Source organism: Tetrao urogallus (genome assembly GCF_951394365.1).
Source record: "Tetrao urogallus genome assembly, chromosome: 6".
Lineage (NCBI taxonomy): Eukaryota > Metazoa > Chordata > Aves > Galliformes > Phasianidae > Tetrao > Tetrao urogallus.
In genome coordinates, this window is record NC_136819.1 from 4,627,851 (window position 1) to 4,647,043 (window position 19,193).

The window sequence follows — 19,193 nt, forward strand, 5'->3', positions numbered from 1 at the left end:
GCCCATAGATGCCTGGAATGTACCTGGGACAGTTAGTTGTTGGTTTTTTTGGTGTGGTGCTTTTTTGTTTTTTTCTGGAAGAGAAAATGAGAAGCTGACTGCACTTTTTATGACCTTTTTACTGTTCTGCCATAAGTATCCATGGCAACATGACTGATTCTGGTACTGTAGCATCAAAATAACAATAAATGCTGAGTTAAATTACTGCGGTCAAATACAACGTGCTGCCAGGGGGGCCAGGGAAATAACATAGTTGGGACACAGAGTTGTTTTCAGACATTATTTTAGCCTTTTTCTGTACATTCTTTTTCCTATGTATATTCCTTTTCTTTTTCTCCCTTTCCCTCCCCCCTCTCTTCATTGTGTTGGGTACGTAATTTATTCCATCTCTATGCCACATGAAGCCTTAATAAGGGTCAAATCTAATTTCAAAGAAGTTTCCATTTCTATTGGCTGTGATACAACCTGCATGTATTCTTCAAACAGTTGAATGCAATGATGTGCCATGCTAGAGTGTGGGAACTTTTTATTTTATGCATGTCTTGTATAATGTAGTTTCTGGATGCCTTTCATTTAACCTGACAGGTACACAGACAGCCAGAACTCTGTCTTCTAATGATCAGTTCTCATTCTTTACTCAGAGGGTGGTTGAGGTGTTGGCACAGGCTGCCCAGGGAGCTGTGGGTGCCCCGTTCCTGCAAAGCAGTGAAGGCCAGGCTGGATGGGTGCCTGGGCAGCCTGAGCTGGTGTGGGGCAATCAGTCTATGGCAGGGGCTTGGGTCTTGACGATCTTCAAAGTCCCTTCTAACATAAGCTATTCTATGATTCAGTTGTAGACAAGTTTGGGCTTTTTTTCTGTTGCATAGAAAGTTTAATTTTCGTTTCAGAGTTCTACGGCTCTATGATTTGCTGATTTCACTTGTGACAGAGTAAAGAATACTTGGATTTTGGAAGCATTTTCGGTTGACAGTACATTTCACTTGTACTTTTACAATCGAGGTCAAGATAAGATGAAACAAAAACTCATAAAGCGGAAAATAAGAGTCTGAAATGCTCTTGAAGACTTCTGAGTTGCTTCTGCTAGTAAATGATATCTAGAGATGATGTCAATATTTCAAAAAAAGTATTTTTGGGATCTGTTTCCCCTCTTTCTTTCAACTTGAAGTGCTAGTGGGGTGAATTAGTATCTAATTGACTTAATGATGTGTGAATTCTTGCTGTGCATAGGTGATACCTCTCCAGTTCCAGTTTGTCAAGCTGATCTGTTACCTGCTGTTTGCTTCTAGCAAATCCTGCCTTTGTACCACAATCTTATACAGAACGTTTTGAACAAATGAAGACTGGAATGAAAATAACATCATTTTCTAATTGCACTTTCTTTCTTTTTCCAGGTGGAATTCCCAAGCTCTGCTCTGCCATAACCTCAAAGCCAAGTGCCAGCTGCTGCCTGCCCGTCCCTCCCCATCCACCACTACCAAACCCTCCAGGACGCGGCTGGAGGCAGCACGCTGACTGATCGCCTCGAGCAGGCTGTGGGCTCGCAGCAGCAGCTCGCTGCCTCTGACATCACTCCTGGAGCTCACATCCCACTCTGAGCTCCCTTCATTAGTCGGTCTATCGCTTGGCAGAGGAAGCAGGAGACGCTGCGAAGAGGATCGGTGAGGAAAAGAACGAAACAGGGAGGCTACATCATGAAATTCTTCCCTGCTTATTACTTGCTGCTGCTTTTTCCTGCACTGGTCTTCAGTGCTAGGTGAGTACAGGGAGCTATTTTGCTTACAGTTCTGCTCTGTTTGCTATTTATTCTTTTAATCTCAGTAATTGCGAGAGGAACAACGCAGGTTTCAGTTTCTGCTGGGGTAGGAAGTTTAAAGCAAGGGTATCTTTCCTGATTCTTGTTTTCCTCCTCCCCCTCCTGATCCTCTGAGATGCACTGAATCTTTTGCTTGTTCTCTCTGGGCTTTTATATGCTGTTAAAGAGCTGCTCCTGTGTAAGCTGACCCAGAGCTCGGAAGATGAAACAAGACAGTTATCAAATATAAGCTTCATATATACAGCAGCAATAGCACATTCTGTGCTTTATGGGAAATATGGAAGGCTGAAACTAAGGATGTGCTAATATATCCTCCTGTTCAGTGCAGGGAAATAAACACTTAGGTAATCTTATCCCAGCTCAGGCTTTTGCATCTGAACCTATGGCTAATCCTATGAACCTCAGGGTCTTAGGGCTTATCTTCTTGACTGTGAAATACAGGTGAGGTGTTGCAGTGTTATCTCAATGCCAGATAATGTTGAAAAGTTACTGCAATCCAGAAGCAGTACAGCATGTCACTGAGAAAGTGAGCAAAACCTATTGCAGCCTGAAAATAACAACTGCACTGATTGTTTAGAGCTCTGATAAAATAGTGTTCACTTGCTCAGAGATGGTGTTGTGGGCATAACGTGTTCAGCCAAGGAAAGACACAGCTGATACATTCCTTCTCTGAACAAGACAATGGGATGAGTTAATGCTGGCTGCTGAGTAGATACGTCCTAATGACACTGCTCTCAGTCCAGGCTTCCTAAATTCCCATTGCTGATTAGAAAATAAACCCAGATTTAAAGCGTGGCATTTCTCTGCCCTGGTAGTAATAAGTACACAATCAACTTCTAAACCTGAAAGCATGTTATCGGAGGATGCTTGTTTGTCATGAAAATGCTGGTTACTTTAGTCTTCCTCTTTTGTAAAATGTCTTCCTGTCTTTTTTTGTTGTTGTTGTTTTTACTTTTTGCAGGAAAAACAAGACATTTTAAGTCTGAATTTCTTATGGACTTTTATAAAAGAAAAAGTCTGTCTGCTAGCTATTCAGAGTGAGGTATACCAGGGGCATCTCTCAGTGCATATGCAAACATATGAAAATGTTAACTGGAAAAGCTGGGTGGGAAAAGATCTGAATGCGGGAAGAAGTGAGGACTATCACAGTGTTTCCATTATCTTCCTACTGCACCTTTTCTGGGGTGTGATTTCTATTTGTCTGTAACACTTGTGATTTAGAGACCACAGTGCCAGTCAACATATAGAACTCCAAGGCTCTTGGAAACATAAATCACAAGAGAATTGCAACACACAGGTGTTCAATAGCTTTTCTCTTTGATTGAATAAGTCTGAGGGAACATTCATCAGTGCTCAAGAATTTAGATAAATAGTTCTGATCATTTAGAAGTCACATATTCTTCACTAAGAAACAGTTGAAAAAGGGAACAAGTGCCACAACAGTTTTGTCAGATGCAAGTGTGCACCTTGCATAGGTTTGCACAGATGAAAATGTCATGAAAAGAGATGCGGAAACTGCTTGAATCTTTCAAAATTTGCAGTTTTCATGAAATGTCAGATCAGTAACTTCTGTGTTCAGGAGACTGAACTGGAACAAGACATGCAGTGTGACACCCAAAAAGCAGGTACCTCTCATTTAATGAGAAAATACTTTTTTTGTAAAAAAAAAAACAAAAACAAAAAAAAAAAAAAAAAAAAAAAAACAAAAAAAAAAACACAACCATGGTCTGTGGTCATTCTTTATTATAATAATAGTAAAATTCAGGTCCTTACTTTCCTCCTTTCCTCCAAAAATAAATGGACAGAATATGAGGAAGTTGGAGCTGACTTGTGAATGCTAACCGTGAACGTTTTGACTTGGGGGAGTGCATATATTCCTAAAAGTATAACTTTTGCACACAATTTGTATTACTTTTTAATTGAGGGGTGAAAATGATGAATATGAGACACTTAAAATTCTATTTGCATACCTTATGTGTTATAAAGTGTTATAAAGTGAAGCTTTGATTATGACATATTTTGAATGGTCATCACGTTCCGTAGGATGCTGACCCTCTCCTACAGTATTAGTGATTTATAAGTCTGGAGGTGGTGTACTATCCTGGTCAGCAGCTTCCTTCAGTCATTTAATTTTTAACCTTGTAGAATGTGGAGTAATTTCTCAACAACTCATAATAGTTTAAAATATATATTTATTATATATATATATATATGAATGATAGAGTGCTATCAGTATGCTGCCTATTGGAAAGAGATGATGCTTTATTCTACCTTCAGCTGAAGATGGTTCTGTCTGCAACAGTAGGTTTTTTTTGTGACATAGTTTATGCATTTGCTGGACTGAAACGCAGCAGATTGTCAGGAGCAGTTGTGTTAGCAAAACGCAGGGTCTAATATTGTGGTATGTGAAATTGCTTAGGTAAGGAGAAGCACCTGCCTTGCGGTGCAGAAAGTTTTTCACTGTGATTTGCTTTTTACATAAGTTGTTAGAGAAGCCGAGTGTTGCCATTTAGTATGTTAGTGTTGACGTGAAATGTATGCAGTATTGTAGAGAACAAAAGTTCTTTCTTCCTTGTCATATGTTAAGTTTTTTCTTTGTCTCATGTCATGGTTTTATAGCTTGAGATGAACCTCGGCTTGTCTTCAAGGAGAATTGTAAACAAATATGAATTGATGAGTTGAACTATATTGACCCACTTCTTCTTTTACAATGTTGTTGAAAAGAGAAATACACAGCTGTAGCTTGTAAGGTTGCGTTCGTAATGCACAGCCTTGAAAATCAGAAATTAATCACAAACATCTCAGCACAGACTATAACAGTACAAATGAACTAAATATCTATTAAACTACAGAAAATCCATATTCTTGAAATGGATTTTGTCTGTATTACTTAAGCTTGGTTTTGTTGCGGTTTCCGATCTTGGTTATTACTCTTAGTCACATTTCAAGCTTCTCTGTACTGCAGGCATGCTTAGAAGATTGAGTTATATTGGTCTGTCCAGGTAATGGTGTGTTCACAGACAGAATTAGTGAAAGTTACTGCTTGGAGTCCCACAGAAATTTAAAGAATATATTTTTGAAGATGAAATGAACATATTTCAAACTCTTCTAAAGCTTGCAGTTTCACATTTCCTCAGGCTGTTTGGTTTGGGCAGATGTTAAGTGATGGTTGTATATGTTTTACTGTTTTTTTTCACATTTCATTGAAGACACCTACAGAAATGTCCCACTGTACCGAGCTCTCAGTGAGTGCACAGAGTGTGTAATAGGCAAAGGTTCTCATTCTGTCTGTGTGCTTCTATGGATGCAGATTCCTAAGCCTTCAGACTGGGGAAAATATGATTTGCAGAAGGGAATATCTGCATGAAATTTGGGTCAGTAACTGAGATTTGCAGTTCTGATTACCTTGTCAAATGAGACTTGCTTGTTATTACGTAGAAGGAGCCTCTTCTGAATAGTAATTGTTTCAATTGGAAGGCTAGGCACTGAAGTCTTTGGTCACCAACAGTTTTGTTGTCTAAATGGTGAATATCTAACTCACTCAAAGGGCTTTGTTGTGATGCAAAACTTGTCTTTTCATCTAAGTGCTTAAAACATAAACTCTTCTGTCCGAGCATGAAATTTGCCAGATGCAAAATTGGATAGAAATAGAATTATATAGCTGAGAATAGCTCTGTAGACCCAGTAGATGCATTTTAATACCAGCATTAATGATACTAAACAGTAAATCATTAAAAGGATGTATGAACACCAGGGTGGTGAAAGGCAGAATTTCACTTCATGGCAGTGAAATGGCTGACACTTTTTTCCCTAATAGTACAATTCAGTGACAGCTTTATGATGCTGATGTTAGAAGACAATCCATAATTCAGGTGCTAACCGGCAGTTAACAGCAGGACAAGGGGAAATGGTTTTTAAGTTGAGGGAAGGAAGATTTTTAGGTTGGATATCAAGGGGGAGTTTTTTACTATGAGAGTGGTGAGGTGCTAGAACAGCTGCCCAGAGAGGCTGTGGATGCCCCGTCCCTGGAGGTGTTCAAGGCCAGGTTGGATGGGGCCCCAGCCTCGGCTGGTATTAAATGGGGAGGTTGGTGGCCTTGCAATGTGGCAGGGGGGCTGGAGGTTCGTGATCCTTGAGGTCCCTTCCAACCTGGCCGTTCTGTGAAATGCCACCTTTTGTTTTATATCAGGAGAAAAGCAGTATGGTCACTTCTGGTAGGTGGATGCTTCTTAATGATTATATGGCACTGGGTCTAGTGCACGTCTGTTGTGGGGAGAAATGGAAATAACTTCAAACCACTTGCCATATGAAATGTGAGAACTTGACTCAGAGACTTGCTTTTTCCTTGTAACATATTTTTGAGGACAACTCTTTTCTTTACAGCATTTTTTTTTTTTTTTTTTTTTTTTTTTAAAGTACACAAAATATGGCTACTTTCTCTTAGGTAAAGTTGTGTGAAAGACTTCATCTGAGATTTGATGATGGGCAAAGGGGGAATGTCTTTAACAGTACAGTACCAGGGGTTTGGGAAAGTGAAAGAAATACTGGAAGAAGTCCTCGTTTGCTAGTTCTTATACCCCTTTTCATCTCAAACACACTTCAGGCTATAGACAGATGTTCCCAAGTGACTGCTATTGAGACTCCCAGAAGAGTAGGGGGAATCCTACCCCTTGCTGGATTTTGAGGTGCAAGAGTGAGACTTACTTGTGGTAATATATCCATCTGTAGCCATATTGCTGCTATGTGCTCAAGCAGGTGGCCAAAAGCAGTCTTCCCTTCTGGGATCTTAGGCTGAGGTCTAGCAGTGTTCTTCCTTTTTCTCATGTTTGAGTGTGAACTGTGGAAAAGTGGGTAGTTTGATGTAGACTGCTTTAGCAGAAAAGAATGTGGATTTTCATGTGAGCTGGATAGACAACAAAAACAGTTTTATTATTTCGCTTTCTGAATTCATCAAGAAATGTAGGGGCACTTATTCAACCCTATGTCTCCTGCTCAGAATTCCTTTTGGGCCTGCTTTAGCAATCTGAGTTTCCTTAACTGTGGAAATATTCCAGTTTTTACCAAGGCTTGGATGATTTTTCACACTGGGTTGACGTTTTGTTAGTGCCTGTTTTGTAGAAGTGTCTTTCAACATATGGCTTGGGATGTTGTTATACCTGAAGAAAGCATGAGCTTTGCTGTGGATTGTGTTTAAAAACAAGGGGACAAGTTTACTTGCAATATAATCTAGTTATAGGAATGTATTTGGCTCAATTTGTCTATTTTGATGCATGGGTGAGAGTCTAAGCCAGCAACCTTCCTGGGTATTGCTATTAGGTGAACCAAAGTCTTTTCCTTCTATGAGAAATGTTGAGGTTTGGTTTTATTAAAAATAATAGAATGAACTTGAAAAATGAATAAGTGTTGAAAAAAACAAACAAACACTGATAATCCTAAAATAGCAAACAAGCCACCAACCAGAAACTCCCAAGCATGCTCTGATATGGTGCAGACATGCTCAAGGTACTTTGTAAATAAGGTAGCTGGGGCACATCCATCTTTGATAGAAAAGTAAAGCAAGACCTGCTGCAGGTGGAGTTCTTGGCATCAGAATGAAATTGCGTAAGGTTAATTAAGGAATCCCTGTGCTTGTGCTATGGTTTACTCTGTAGATATATCCTTAATGTGTGCCTTATGCAACAGATTTACGTCTCCATGTTTGCAGTTTATTTACAGTGGGACAACCACACATTTAATCCGTTTGTCTCCCACTTGAAGAGAAGGGGTGGGAAAGCAGTAGATTCTTGTCCAAGCTTAGAAATGTAGTGGTGTATTCTGCTATGACGTGGGGCTAGTGTCTGATGAAGAATGATGATCTTGGAATTGGTATGCAGTAAATGTTTTTATCCCAGACAATAAGATATCATGGCAAAACGCTCCTCAAAGTTAAGCCTACCAGCCAAAATTAGAAATCCAGGTGGTAAATCTTTGTAACTGCAGCCAGAAAATGAAAAATTATTTTGTGGTACTTGTATATAAATGTTGAATCTGAAAAGGAAAAGTAGAAAAGATGAGGGGAATGGAAGGGGGGGGGGGGGGCATGGGGTTGGGAACAAGAAAGAAAAAAAGGAAGAAATCAAAATGTGTGATCTTCAGGAGAAACTTAAATTCAATTATCTGTAGCTTTGATCAAATCTAAGTTCATGCAATAGCTGTATCTCAAGGCTTCCTAGGATTCAGTCTTAAATTGTAATAGAACGGTTGGACTTCTGCTTATTACACCATGCACAATGCATTTCTGCTCAGGACAACTGGAATGGAGATACTTATGTAACTTTTAACATATTCCTTGTTTCCAGGGAAATTATAATGCTGACATTTGTTTTTCCTCATCTACTAGTTCAGCTGAATGCAGGGATATCAAACTAAATTTGAAATCTCTCCTACAAAAATGCATTTAACAGCAACCTGTTCCCAGACAGTGATCCTTACCATTCTGCAGACAAATTTCTTATGCAACTTGTCAGAAAGCATTGCTCCTTGTTGTCTGGTTTTGCCCAATGAGTGCACTGGCTGTCTTATAAGGGTCAGATCTGTAGGTACCCTCTGAATGGAAAACAAGTGGTGGTTTTGTCTGAAGTAAGATAGTTCAGGCTATCCTTCAATTTCAATATTGCACCAGTATTCAAGATGCATGTTGTTATATATGCTATTTCAGGCATATTAGAGTGGCAACTGTCTTTGAGAAGTGGTATAGGATAAATTGAAAAATTTGTTGTTGCATCAAATAACATCTTAATTCCAACTCTGCCTGCTTATCTTCCTGTGCTGTTACTTCTCCCTTTGCCCCAGTGCATTCCCATATTTATTAATCTTCACTTTTACTGCATATTAGCAGTAACACACGAAAAAAACCCTGCTGAAATCTCTGCTGTATTTACTGGAACAGCCTATCTCAGTGAATCACAAGAGCAATCAATGCTGATATTTTTGAGCTCAAAGAAATAAACTGGTGTGGAATTTATCAATATCTTATTTACATGTTTTAATTGATAGCTTCCAAAGTAGTACAGGGAAATGTCAAATTCCTGATGCATTCTGTTTATGCCTGCTATCTGAAGAAGGTGAGGTCAGTATTGTGCCTGCTGCTGTATTTTGCCTAAATGGTTAATGATTCCAGCTGTTTGCAGCACACTTCTGTCATTGCTTCTAATGAACGCTCATGTTTTCAATTTATGTTCACAACTTCCCTGCAGGATATGTAGATAAGCTTGTTTTTCATTTACAGAGTAGGAAAATGGAAGCTGGTTTAAAAACTAGCTTGATGGTCAGACAAGTTGTGGCATTAAAGAGGAAAGAATGTGTGTTTGCTGAATCCCATCTGACTGCAGAACCAACACCTTCCCCTTGTAGTTGGAGACAGTTCTCTTCACGAACTTCTTGAGGTTACCATGCCAAACATTGTATACCATAGGCTTTGCTACACCTTCAAAATACCTTCTGTTAAAGGACTTGTGTTTATCATACTGTATGCTCCATGTAATCTTACTATAGTAATAACTCTCTAGGATCTCTGCAGTTGCTTTTATGAGCCTTTGTAAAATTTGGTTGAATAACAGAAGGGGTTAGGAGGGGAAAAAACTGCCAGGCATTAAGATGATCAGAGGGCTGGAGCATCTCTCCTATGAAGAAAGGTTGAGGGAACTGGGCTTGTTTAGCTTGGAAGAGAGAAGGCTCTGGGGAGACCTTGTGGCCTTCCAATATTTGAAGGGAGTGTATAAACAAGAGGGGTTATGACTGTTTATGAGGGTGGATACTGATAGGACAAGGGGGTATGGTTTTAAAGTAAGACAGGATGTTTAGGTTAGATATTAGGAGGATGTTTTTCACTCAAAGTAGTGACACACTGGAGCAGGTTGCTCAAGGAGGTTGTGGATGCCCCATCCCTGGAAGCATTCAAGGCCGGGCTGGATGTGGCTCTGGGCAGCCTGGTCTGGTGGTTGGCAACTCTGCCCGTGGCAGGGGACTTGAAACTAGATGATCTTTGAGGTCCAAAGCCTGTCATGGCTTTTTGTTTCGTTTTTTTGACCCATCCACTGTCTCCCTCTCACCCTCACCTGAGGCATGGATCTGCAAGTTCCCTGCTTCGTTAATCACTGGGCTGGGGCAGTCTAGCTGTAAAGAAAGAAAGTGAGACTTTACTGAAAAGCAGATGAGAAATGTGTGTGCAAATGCAATTGCTTTGACTGAAAAGCAGATGTGCTCTGGGTAGCATTAGATGGAATATATAGCAAGTTTACTCCTGCTGATGCAGCATATAAAATGTGTGCTTGATATGCTAAGACCTATGTCTGTCATGACATAGGGTTTTTTCCTCTAAATGGAGAAGTAAAATGAATTTTACTCCTTCCTCCCTCACAGCTTTTTCTAAGAAGAAATACTTTTCAGACAATGAAATTCAGCCAGGATATGAATCAAACACCTGTGTTCAATAAACGCTGAATTTTTGAGCAACTTTGAAACTGATCAGTTCATAATTAGTTCTCATCTTCTGTGCCCAAGTACTCAATATGATCATTGTATTCTTTCTGCTAATTAGTGACTGACTGAGTCCGTCAGTCCCTCTGCAGGTCTACTCCTCTATTTTTCAGGGTGTGTGAAGTTCCTGACACGTTCTTTCCTGAAAATATGCACTGTGGCTCCTTTTATTCCATGTGAAGTGAGCCAACTTTTGCCAAGGAACCAGGGATTTTGAAAGACTCAATACCTATGATCTGCATTGTATTTTCTTTAAGTGTGCTGAATGAGTCTGATTTTGATGCCTATTGAATTTCAAATGGGGGACAGCATGATGGCTCCTCTAACACTGTGAATATCTGAGATAATAAATAAATGAAATCCGTACACTTAAAAATGAGACAGGTATTCAGCTGTTGAGTTATATGGTCATGTTTGTTAGAAATACTTTCTGGCAGCTTTCAGAAAGTCTAGCTTTGCAGCTTTCTTTATTTCTCTGGGAGCTGAGGAATAAGGCTGTTTGGCTAAATGTGGAGGTTAAAGCCTGGGAAGTAACCATGGTGCCCCGTAACAATGTGGTGAGAGGGCTCTCAGAATCTACAGCATCCTTGTGCTTTCCTTGTGTTGTCTTCATTAAGCATCTTTAAATGTGTGATCGGAACAGCCTGTACTATTTAACTTGGTGGAAAGCTCAGGCTCAGGTACTGTTTTCTGTGAAATCTCTGTATTCATGTACGACGTGAAAAAAATAAACTCAAGAGTATAGACAGGGAATAGAGACTTTTCATAGTTGCTTCTGTGTTTACTTGGAAAACAAATATCTGCTGTTCAGTACTCATAAATGTTGCTCTGTTTGGTTCAGAAAAGCTTAAGAAAGCAGACATTTAATTTCATATCTTTAACTTGTACCTTCCTTTCCCCCTGTCTCAAATATTCTAGTTCCTTCCTGAATTTCTAATTCACTGGAGATCTTTTGTCTCAAGGGGAGATTGCTTTTCTGAGTCCCTTTGAAGAACTAATTAATGATTCCTTAAAACAGATTTTACTACTCAGTTTTTACAGGAATTTATTTTTATCTGTTCCACATGACAGTATTTGGTATTGCCCCTTTCATTTGTACCAAAGAGAGACAAAATGTAAATAGTTTCTGAAATCACTAAGAAGAAGTACAAGATGATGCATATACCTGAAGTGAATCCTTAAGGAATATAGGATATTTTATCTGTGATGAATTCCACAGTACTTAAACTCTCTGCATTAAATAGACTATGTATGAACTAGACTATGTTTTAGCTGAACCTGAAGTCAGGGTCAGAATGTTATAACTAAAACACATTGACTCCTTACTGTAAGGGCATCATCACATGTTTCCTTTACTACTTAAACTTGATGATTATATCACATGTTAAAAACATCATTTTAAATGTAGTATTAAACCTTTCTCAGCAACATGTCATATTCCTGTAATAATTACATTTCTGTTTGACTTCTGTTTTACTTCCTGTGGAACAATGGGAAGCTGACAAGAATCACCTCTAGTTCACCCACCAGAGGAATGTGGAAAAAATCTTGTATGAAATAATTTCATCTGCCTTAATTTTCCAAGATCTGGTGGAGGAAATGATTCTTAAAGTATCTTTCTGTATAAGATATTCAGATAGGTACTGAAATCATTGTTATTCTAAACATTTGTGAAGACAAATTTAGAGAAACATGCAGATAGGTTTTCAACAGTTCACTTGGAGATTAAACTGGAAGCAAATATACGTAGCCCAAAACTTCCCCCAACCACCTAACTTGCAAGAAAAATGTCAGAAAATTTTGCTATATGACATTTGGGAAGTCATAGTAGCCATTGTGGTGTCTAATAGGACAAGATCAGAGGGGTGGTGGTGCTTTTAGTATCTCTTTATAGGCAATAGATAAAAAGGAACATTGAGTGATGAATAACTAATTTGAAGTATTCATACAGTCCTAGAGTCCTTCTCTTTACCTTTATCTTACCAAAGGCCAACTACAACCTAGAGCTGCTTTTTCTATACAAAAGTGAAGAGAGCTGTATATGTAAGATGTGCACGTGATGCAGGTGTCTGAGAAAATTTGGAATGTAGAGGGAAGGAGATTCAATCAGTTCTCCCTGTTACTACTCATGACTTTAATCCTGATATGTGTAGGCTTATTTCTCTAAAGCTTAATGAGTTTCAGAAAAGTGCTCTGTGTATTTTAAACTTCATCAGTGGCAGCACGTACAACTTTCACTGCTCTTCAGATAATACACTTTGTACGAATCTTCTTAACTAATGTTATTTATGCCCTGCTAATGAGGATAGAGAGAATTCTTACCTTCTTAATTTAATGAAAAATTGACTGTGGGAAAATCTCGTGGTCTGAAGCAGGTGCTGAAACATCATAGTGGGTATTGATAAAAGTCAGCTAGAAACTGCAAAATTGGATACAACTTCATCAGTGTGTTTTCAAGATCTCTTTCCCAAAGGAAAATGAATAAACATGTATAGCGTGTGTCTGTGTGTAATGGATTTCATACTTTGTGTCTACAACCCATGGAAAGACTGTTTTGCCATTTTTCCCCCGTAGCATGAATTCTGCTTCTGCTTTTATGCAGTTAAGTACTTCAAAACAGCTGAATACTTTCTTTTTCTTAAATAGTTAAGGCATCCATTTGTGATAACTCCTTTTGCAAATAAATACATCAGACGATTTCTGCAGAAAACTGTGTTTTTAATTAGTATTCCACTTCCTTCAAATGTGAGAAGCTAAACTGGAGATAACCACTGTTTCTGGAAAATAAGCTAATCTGGAATTATTGTTAGAATCACAGGATCGCTGTGGTTGGAGAAGACCTCCAAGATCATCTAGTCCAACCATTCACCTACCGTCAATATTCCCCCCCACTAAACTGTGTCCCTTAGTACAACATCTAAATGTTTCTTGAATGCTTCTACTTTTTGAGTCTTTCAGTTGAACAAGCTTATGCTTTTGTGTAGAAAGTTATAAATATTCTGTTGAAATGCAGGGAACCAATAGAAAGTTGCTCTGTTGATAATGCCGTTAGTTACTACCATAATATCATGGTCTAGCATTCCTGAAAAGGTAACTTGAGAAATGTAGTTACATAAAGTAAGCATTCAAAACTTTTTGTTTTCTGTGTTGTCTTCTAGTTATGCTGATTTATAACTGTGACTTGTAACTTGACAGTTGCTGGAAGCTATTCCAAAGCACTTCCAGGTGCACATGAAACAAAATGAGTGCTGTTGTGTGCTCTCCTCTCAGCTTGCCCTGCAGCTTTCACCAATTCTGCATGCTAGGTAATTCTCCCATTCTAATTTTCAGAAAAATCTGAATTGTTTTGGCCCTCAGATTCTGAATCCTTTTTGCTTCCTCTGGGAGATTTTTCTCTGGGACATTCACTTTTTTTTTTTTTTTTTTTTAATTATGTTGATATAAGTTGCAACTAGTTACCTTGTGGTGTGTTTAAATAATGGGGTATATCTTTGTATTGCATAGATTAGGGAGGTTCCTGAGAATTCATGTAGGTAACAAAGGTTCCAAGAGCCTTTTTATGGAATATATATGTACCTCTGGGAAGGCCTCTGAATATATGTGAACTGAAGATCTTCTTGTGCCAGGTATGTGTGATAGGAGGAGAATGTCCCCCATGCACCCAACGCTAACATTAAAGAATGTGTACTTTCTACCTCTCCAGTTTGAGTCTTAAAGAGTTTCTTGATTGACTGCTTGTGATACTCAAGGTCAAGTTGCCTGGTGTCCTCACACGATTAATAGGTTCGTATGATGTTCAGTGACTGAGAATTGAATACAGCTTTATATATTCAATTTGGAATTGCTTTCTCCTTCCAATACTTGAGCCTTTTTGACCCTAGATGCAGTACTCTGTTCTTGAAGGGGGAAAAAATAAAGGAAACTTTCAGTCAATGATTAGTGCTTTACTTACAGAGAGTGCTATGATTAGAAGCTATTGATCTGTAGACTTGTACCAAACAATAGTATTGCTACCTTATACAAGACAGAAATCCAGAGTCAAGAGTGGTGCTCTTTCTCTAGCCACCGTTCTTGTGCCTTGCAGTTTAGTTTTCAACAGAGGTAATTCTGAATGACGTGTTCTGCTATGATTCAAATTTATCTTTCTGAGAAGGAGGAAATTTGGAAGACTTACATTTTCTTGCCTTTGTTTTTTTTTCCTCCAAAACCATTATGGAATCTGGAACATAAATCTTGGTTAAAGTAGAATAAAGATGCAATTTTCTCTTCATTGGGGGTGGGGGAGAAATGTGACGTAGATTTTTTTTTGACATTGTATTTATCATTTGGAATAAAAGCAAAAGCACTGGTGGTTTTAGCATGATTCTGGCTAAACTGAACAGAAATTATCCCTGGGTTAAACCCAGGCAATGAAGAATTGTGCTTGTTTCTGTAGCCTAGAATATATAGAGTAAGTGGAGAATACTTGTGGAATTTGGGTTGTTTTCCACATGTTGAAACAGGAAAAATAGAAAAGCATTTCAGTAATATGTATCACATCAAAATGTAGTGTTTTCAAGATTAGTATTAAGAGAAAGTAACCTCTAAAAATGAAGTGATTACTTAAATACATCTTGGTTAGAAATGCGTCCTGAAAACTTCATCTGTTAATATTTTTCAGGAAATATTTTCTCCTTCTCCAATGTCTTTAACTTAGGAATACAATGTGATTAGTTCTCGTGTACAAGATAGTTCTTATCTTTCCTGAATGTACTGCTTTATTAAAAAAAAAAAAGTTTTTAGTAATTCTCAGAACATTACCTCCTCCTTGCTTAATAATTGCTTTGGCACTTGAACGCTATGGTTTTATAAACACAGCCTGAAGTTCTCATGTGGATAGACCTGTTCCTATGTGATACTTGCATGAAACTGATTAGAGAAGTGCATCTTCAGTCCTAAGTGAATCCGTTTATAGACCCTCACAGTGCCGTAGTTCATTTCCCAGTTCTTTATTGAATTACTGTTTCTGTGATACAGAAACCATTCCAAGCACTTACAGCAGCTCTTGCATAGGAGACCAAGGGTTTTTATACCTGCTTTCAAACTGTCAAGAAATTTCTCCATGATAAGAAATCACAACTGATTTGTAACAGTCTCTATTCCAACAAGGCAAGATTGTGAGCTGCAAAATAGCTTTATTAGGATTCTGATTGTTTTGCAGTCTTCATGGACATTTGCTTTCTTCAAGTGACCTTTGGAATACTGAATGACTTGGCAGGATTCCACTGGAGTAAAATTGGAAACAGTCTGTAGCTTTAAAACAATTATTTGCTCACTTTCAGTCATGGCTAAGAAAGGTCTGTTTAGCACCTTTGGAGTCATTGTCCCATCCACAGAATTCACTGAATCACCATGCCTCAGCGGGATGTTTGCAGCATCTATATTAGGAAAGAGAGTAAGAAATTGGTCAGCCGAAGGATGGCTCAGTTCAAAGTAGAATCTGCCTATTCTGGTGTTGTAATTGTGGCTGAATCTATACTACCAAGAAAAGAAGGAAACAATACTCTCTATTTAAGAGCCTCTTTCTGAGATCAGTGACTACAGAGAGCGTGAAAATCGCTGAATTCCCTGACAACACATAAAGAAACACAGTGCTGTTTCAGATGGAGCCATCTCAGATCGTCAGCTGGCATCTGCAGCTTTATTTCTGCTGTGAATCTGGCCGTGCACCAAATGGAGACATCTTTTAATTGTGTGTATTATATCTTTGCCAGCTCATTCCTTCTTTGTGAGCAGAAAACATGGTGGTGCAGAAAATTGTGTTTGTATGGGGTATAAGGTCTATTTAATACATCTCTTTGCTGTCATTCACTGTTTTTCACTAACAAAGGAAATTGGTGTTACTCAGTTGGACTCTTAGTTTATGCAGACTGCAGTAACTGAGCTTACTTTTGTGGATGATGCTTTCCTTTTGTGTTTACCTGATTAAATTAATTAAAGGGTTTAAGTACTTGATAAATCTAAAAAAAAAAAAAAAAAAAAAAAAAAAAAAAAAAAAAAAAAAAAAAAAAAAAAAAGAAATGGTTAGCTCGTCAGAATTATTCCTGGTGGTAGGCATTACTGTGTTGTATGTTTTGAGTCCACAGGATTTGGGAAGTTATGGGGAAGAACTGTATTATAACACTACCATATATCTTGGGAGCTGTGTTCAAAATATCTGTTCCAGATTTCATTCCAGGATGAGAAGAACAGAGGCAGAAAATGAGTTCAAACTGAGAAAAGAGAAGGCTGGAAATGGAGTGAGAAATCCCATTAACTGAGCTTGAATTCCATTTATTTCCCTCGGTGCTATGATATTCACTGATGTTGTACATAAAATATCAGTGTCAGCAAATATTCTCAAAGTTCATTTGGATGACTGGCATATTCTGACATGAAACATATTTCTTTGTCTATGAAAGAGAGACTAAAACTGTGGATTTTAATTCCTCTATGAGCTGAAGTGTGGCTTATTGTAGAACTTGGTAAATGAGGCACAACTGACTGCAAAGGAAAGTGTCCTGTTAGTTGTTCTGTGTCCTCAGCTAAATGGTTCGTGCAGCTCTGAAGGGAAGCAGTGTGTCTGGGGCCTGTGCATTTGGAGGTTCTGACTGGCAAGTGCGAAAGGTTTGCTCAGCTGCTGCCTAGAGAAGGAATAGCTGCTGGAAACTGAACTTGTAGAAATGCAGCTGTCATCATACAGTGGAATTACTGTTTCCAACAGCTAACAGAGACAGGAAGGACTGTCCTTCTGGAAGGACTAATAAGTAGTGAAGGATGCAGACTAACGTTGCTTGACAGAAATAGGTATCTGGAAAGATGGGACTTGTAACAGACTGAACTATAGTGCTGGAGTTTCCTTAGTGATTGACTGTAACATTGGAGGAAAGAGTTGCAGAAATAAGTGGAGAAAGAACTGAAGTGTGCAATCACGAGGATACGTTTCTCCAATTCAGACAGTGAATGATTGTGAAAGCCTTGTCATTTTCAAGTTAAATGGCTGAAGATCCATTTTCTGCTTTTCTTTTCTAGTATTGAGATATTAGACTAGAAGCATATCTGTCTTTGCTACGGAGCATTGTCTTTGTGACTTATAGCACAAAATCATGGTCATACAGCTGTAACTGAAGGAAGTGCATCTCGTTCCCATGCAGTTGTTTTCCAGTGCACTGCAGCTGGGCAGATGGTCTCAAGTTTGTCTGCATCACAATCACTATTATTTTTGGGATATTTATTGTAATAAAGGTACTTTATTCTCCTTCAAAGGTACTTCTGGGAAGAGGACATGAAGGTGAGGCTTTGAGTGAGCACAGTATGCTACTTTATCCCAAAAATCCTGAGGGTCTTATGCTGATGAAAATGAATTATTTTCCTCTTGGATTGTTCCACTGACCTGAGGAAACAAGCTTTCTGAGTGCTTTTCAGTAAGCATTGACAGAAGAATTCGAGCAGTTTCATTAGAGTTACGCTTGGAGGATAAGGAGCAAAAAGAATGGGACTTGTAGAGAGAGACATAGAAAATTATGCTGCTTAGAAGCAGAAAAACGCTTTCTTCAGGAGAGGAGGGGGAAAAAAAAAAGCAAAATCAATATCATGGAGTAACAACTTCACAAAAAAGGTAATTCAAATGTTTGGCAGTACCATCAGGTAATGCCTGCCTGGGTGAGATGCTACAGAGAAAGAGTTATTTGCCACTTTAAAGGTGTTTAGAGTGTGCTTGCTTGCCTACTGTGTTTCTCAGTATTATATCTACACCCAAAACAAAACCCATTTCAGTTGCAGATAGAGTTCAACTCCATCCTCAATCTAGCACAGTCAGAATCCCCCTGACAGAACAACTGCTGCACTTAGTCATGAAAGCCTGAATTATAATTGAAGGTATTCGTTTTATTGTCGATGCAGCCCTCAGAAGGCTTTTGCAGTGGTTGAGTCAGGAGAACGCTGCAGGGAAAATGATACAGCTGAAAGGTTGTCTTTCACACTAATTACTGTTCAGCTGGTGTATTTGTAAAGGTTGGCAATGTACTAGCTGCTGTTTAGATTATCTCAAAATTTTCTTAGAGATTTCTAGTTCAAAATCGTATTTCTGCAAGATTTCGTGAAGCTATTAAGAAAATCTACCCTTGTCAAGTCACCACACCTGGCTATTAAAAATGGAATATTCTGTTAAACAAAGGAATAAAGGCCTTTTGTGCTTCAGTGTCGTTTTTTAGTAGAAAATACATGAATGTTTCTGTGGGGAGATTTCTTAAGCAGCTGTGTAATGGATAAATAGAAGTTAACTAGGAGGAATTGAGACCCAAACCTGTATTGATCATAGCTGTTCTTATCCTAGTGTGAAAATTGTTGTTAAAAATGACTTCTTTGTACTTTTAAACAAAGATGTTTCTGTTTTATGCATCTTTTCATTCTCTTCATAGGCCTTTTGTTGAAGCTTATATTGTTATCTTGAAGATTGCGGTATCGTTATCGTTGTTGGTGCAACTTTTCAGGCTTCATTAATTTATTTTTATTTTTTGTAGTTTGTTTACTCGATCATAATAAAGACAATACTTTCTAAGAGTGAGGAAGTTAAATTGAAAAAGAAAACTTTGAAGCAGTAGCAACTACTAACATTTTGAATTTGATAGTTTTCTTTCTAGAGGAACTCACAGGCATCTGTAAGCCCCCTTAGGTGCATAAGTAGAAATGGCAAAAAATGATGAAAAGGCACTAAAAAGTAATACTTTGTTTTTATGCTTTGTGTACTGAACAATGTTACTGCTTGAAATGAAGAATGAAACTGTACCATTACTTTACTGAAATCAGTGCTTGTGCATATCATAAAGAACTATTTTTAAACAGT

The 19,193-nt window shown here is 38.3% G+C and overlaps 1 protein-coding gene across 1 annotated transcript in view; it reads left to right on the forward strand.

The window, feature by feature from the left end:
- Positions 1–1,691: 1,691 nt before the first annotated feature.
- Positions 1,692–19,193, forward strand: part of LUZP2 (leucine zipper protein 2) — a gene marked incomplete at both ends in the record, with an annotated part of 107,985 nt that continues 90,483 nt past the window's right edge. Inside the window, one exon of the mRNA XM_079536627.1 lies at positions 1,692–1,753. Within this exon, the coding sequence (XP_079392753.1) occupies positions 1,692–1,753 (62 nt within the window). The remainder of the gene's footprint in view (positions 1,754–19,193) is intronic.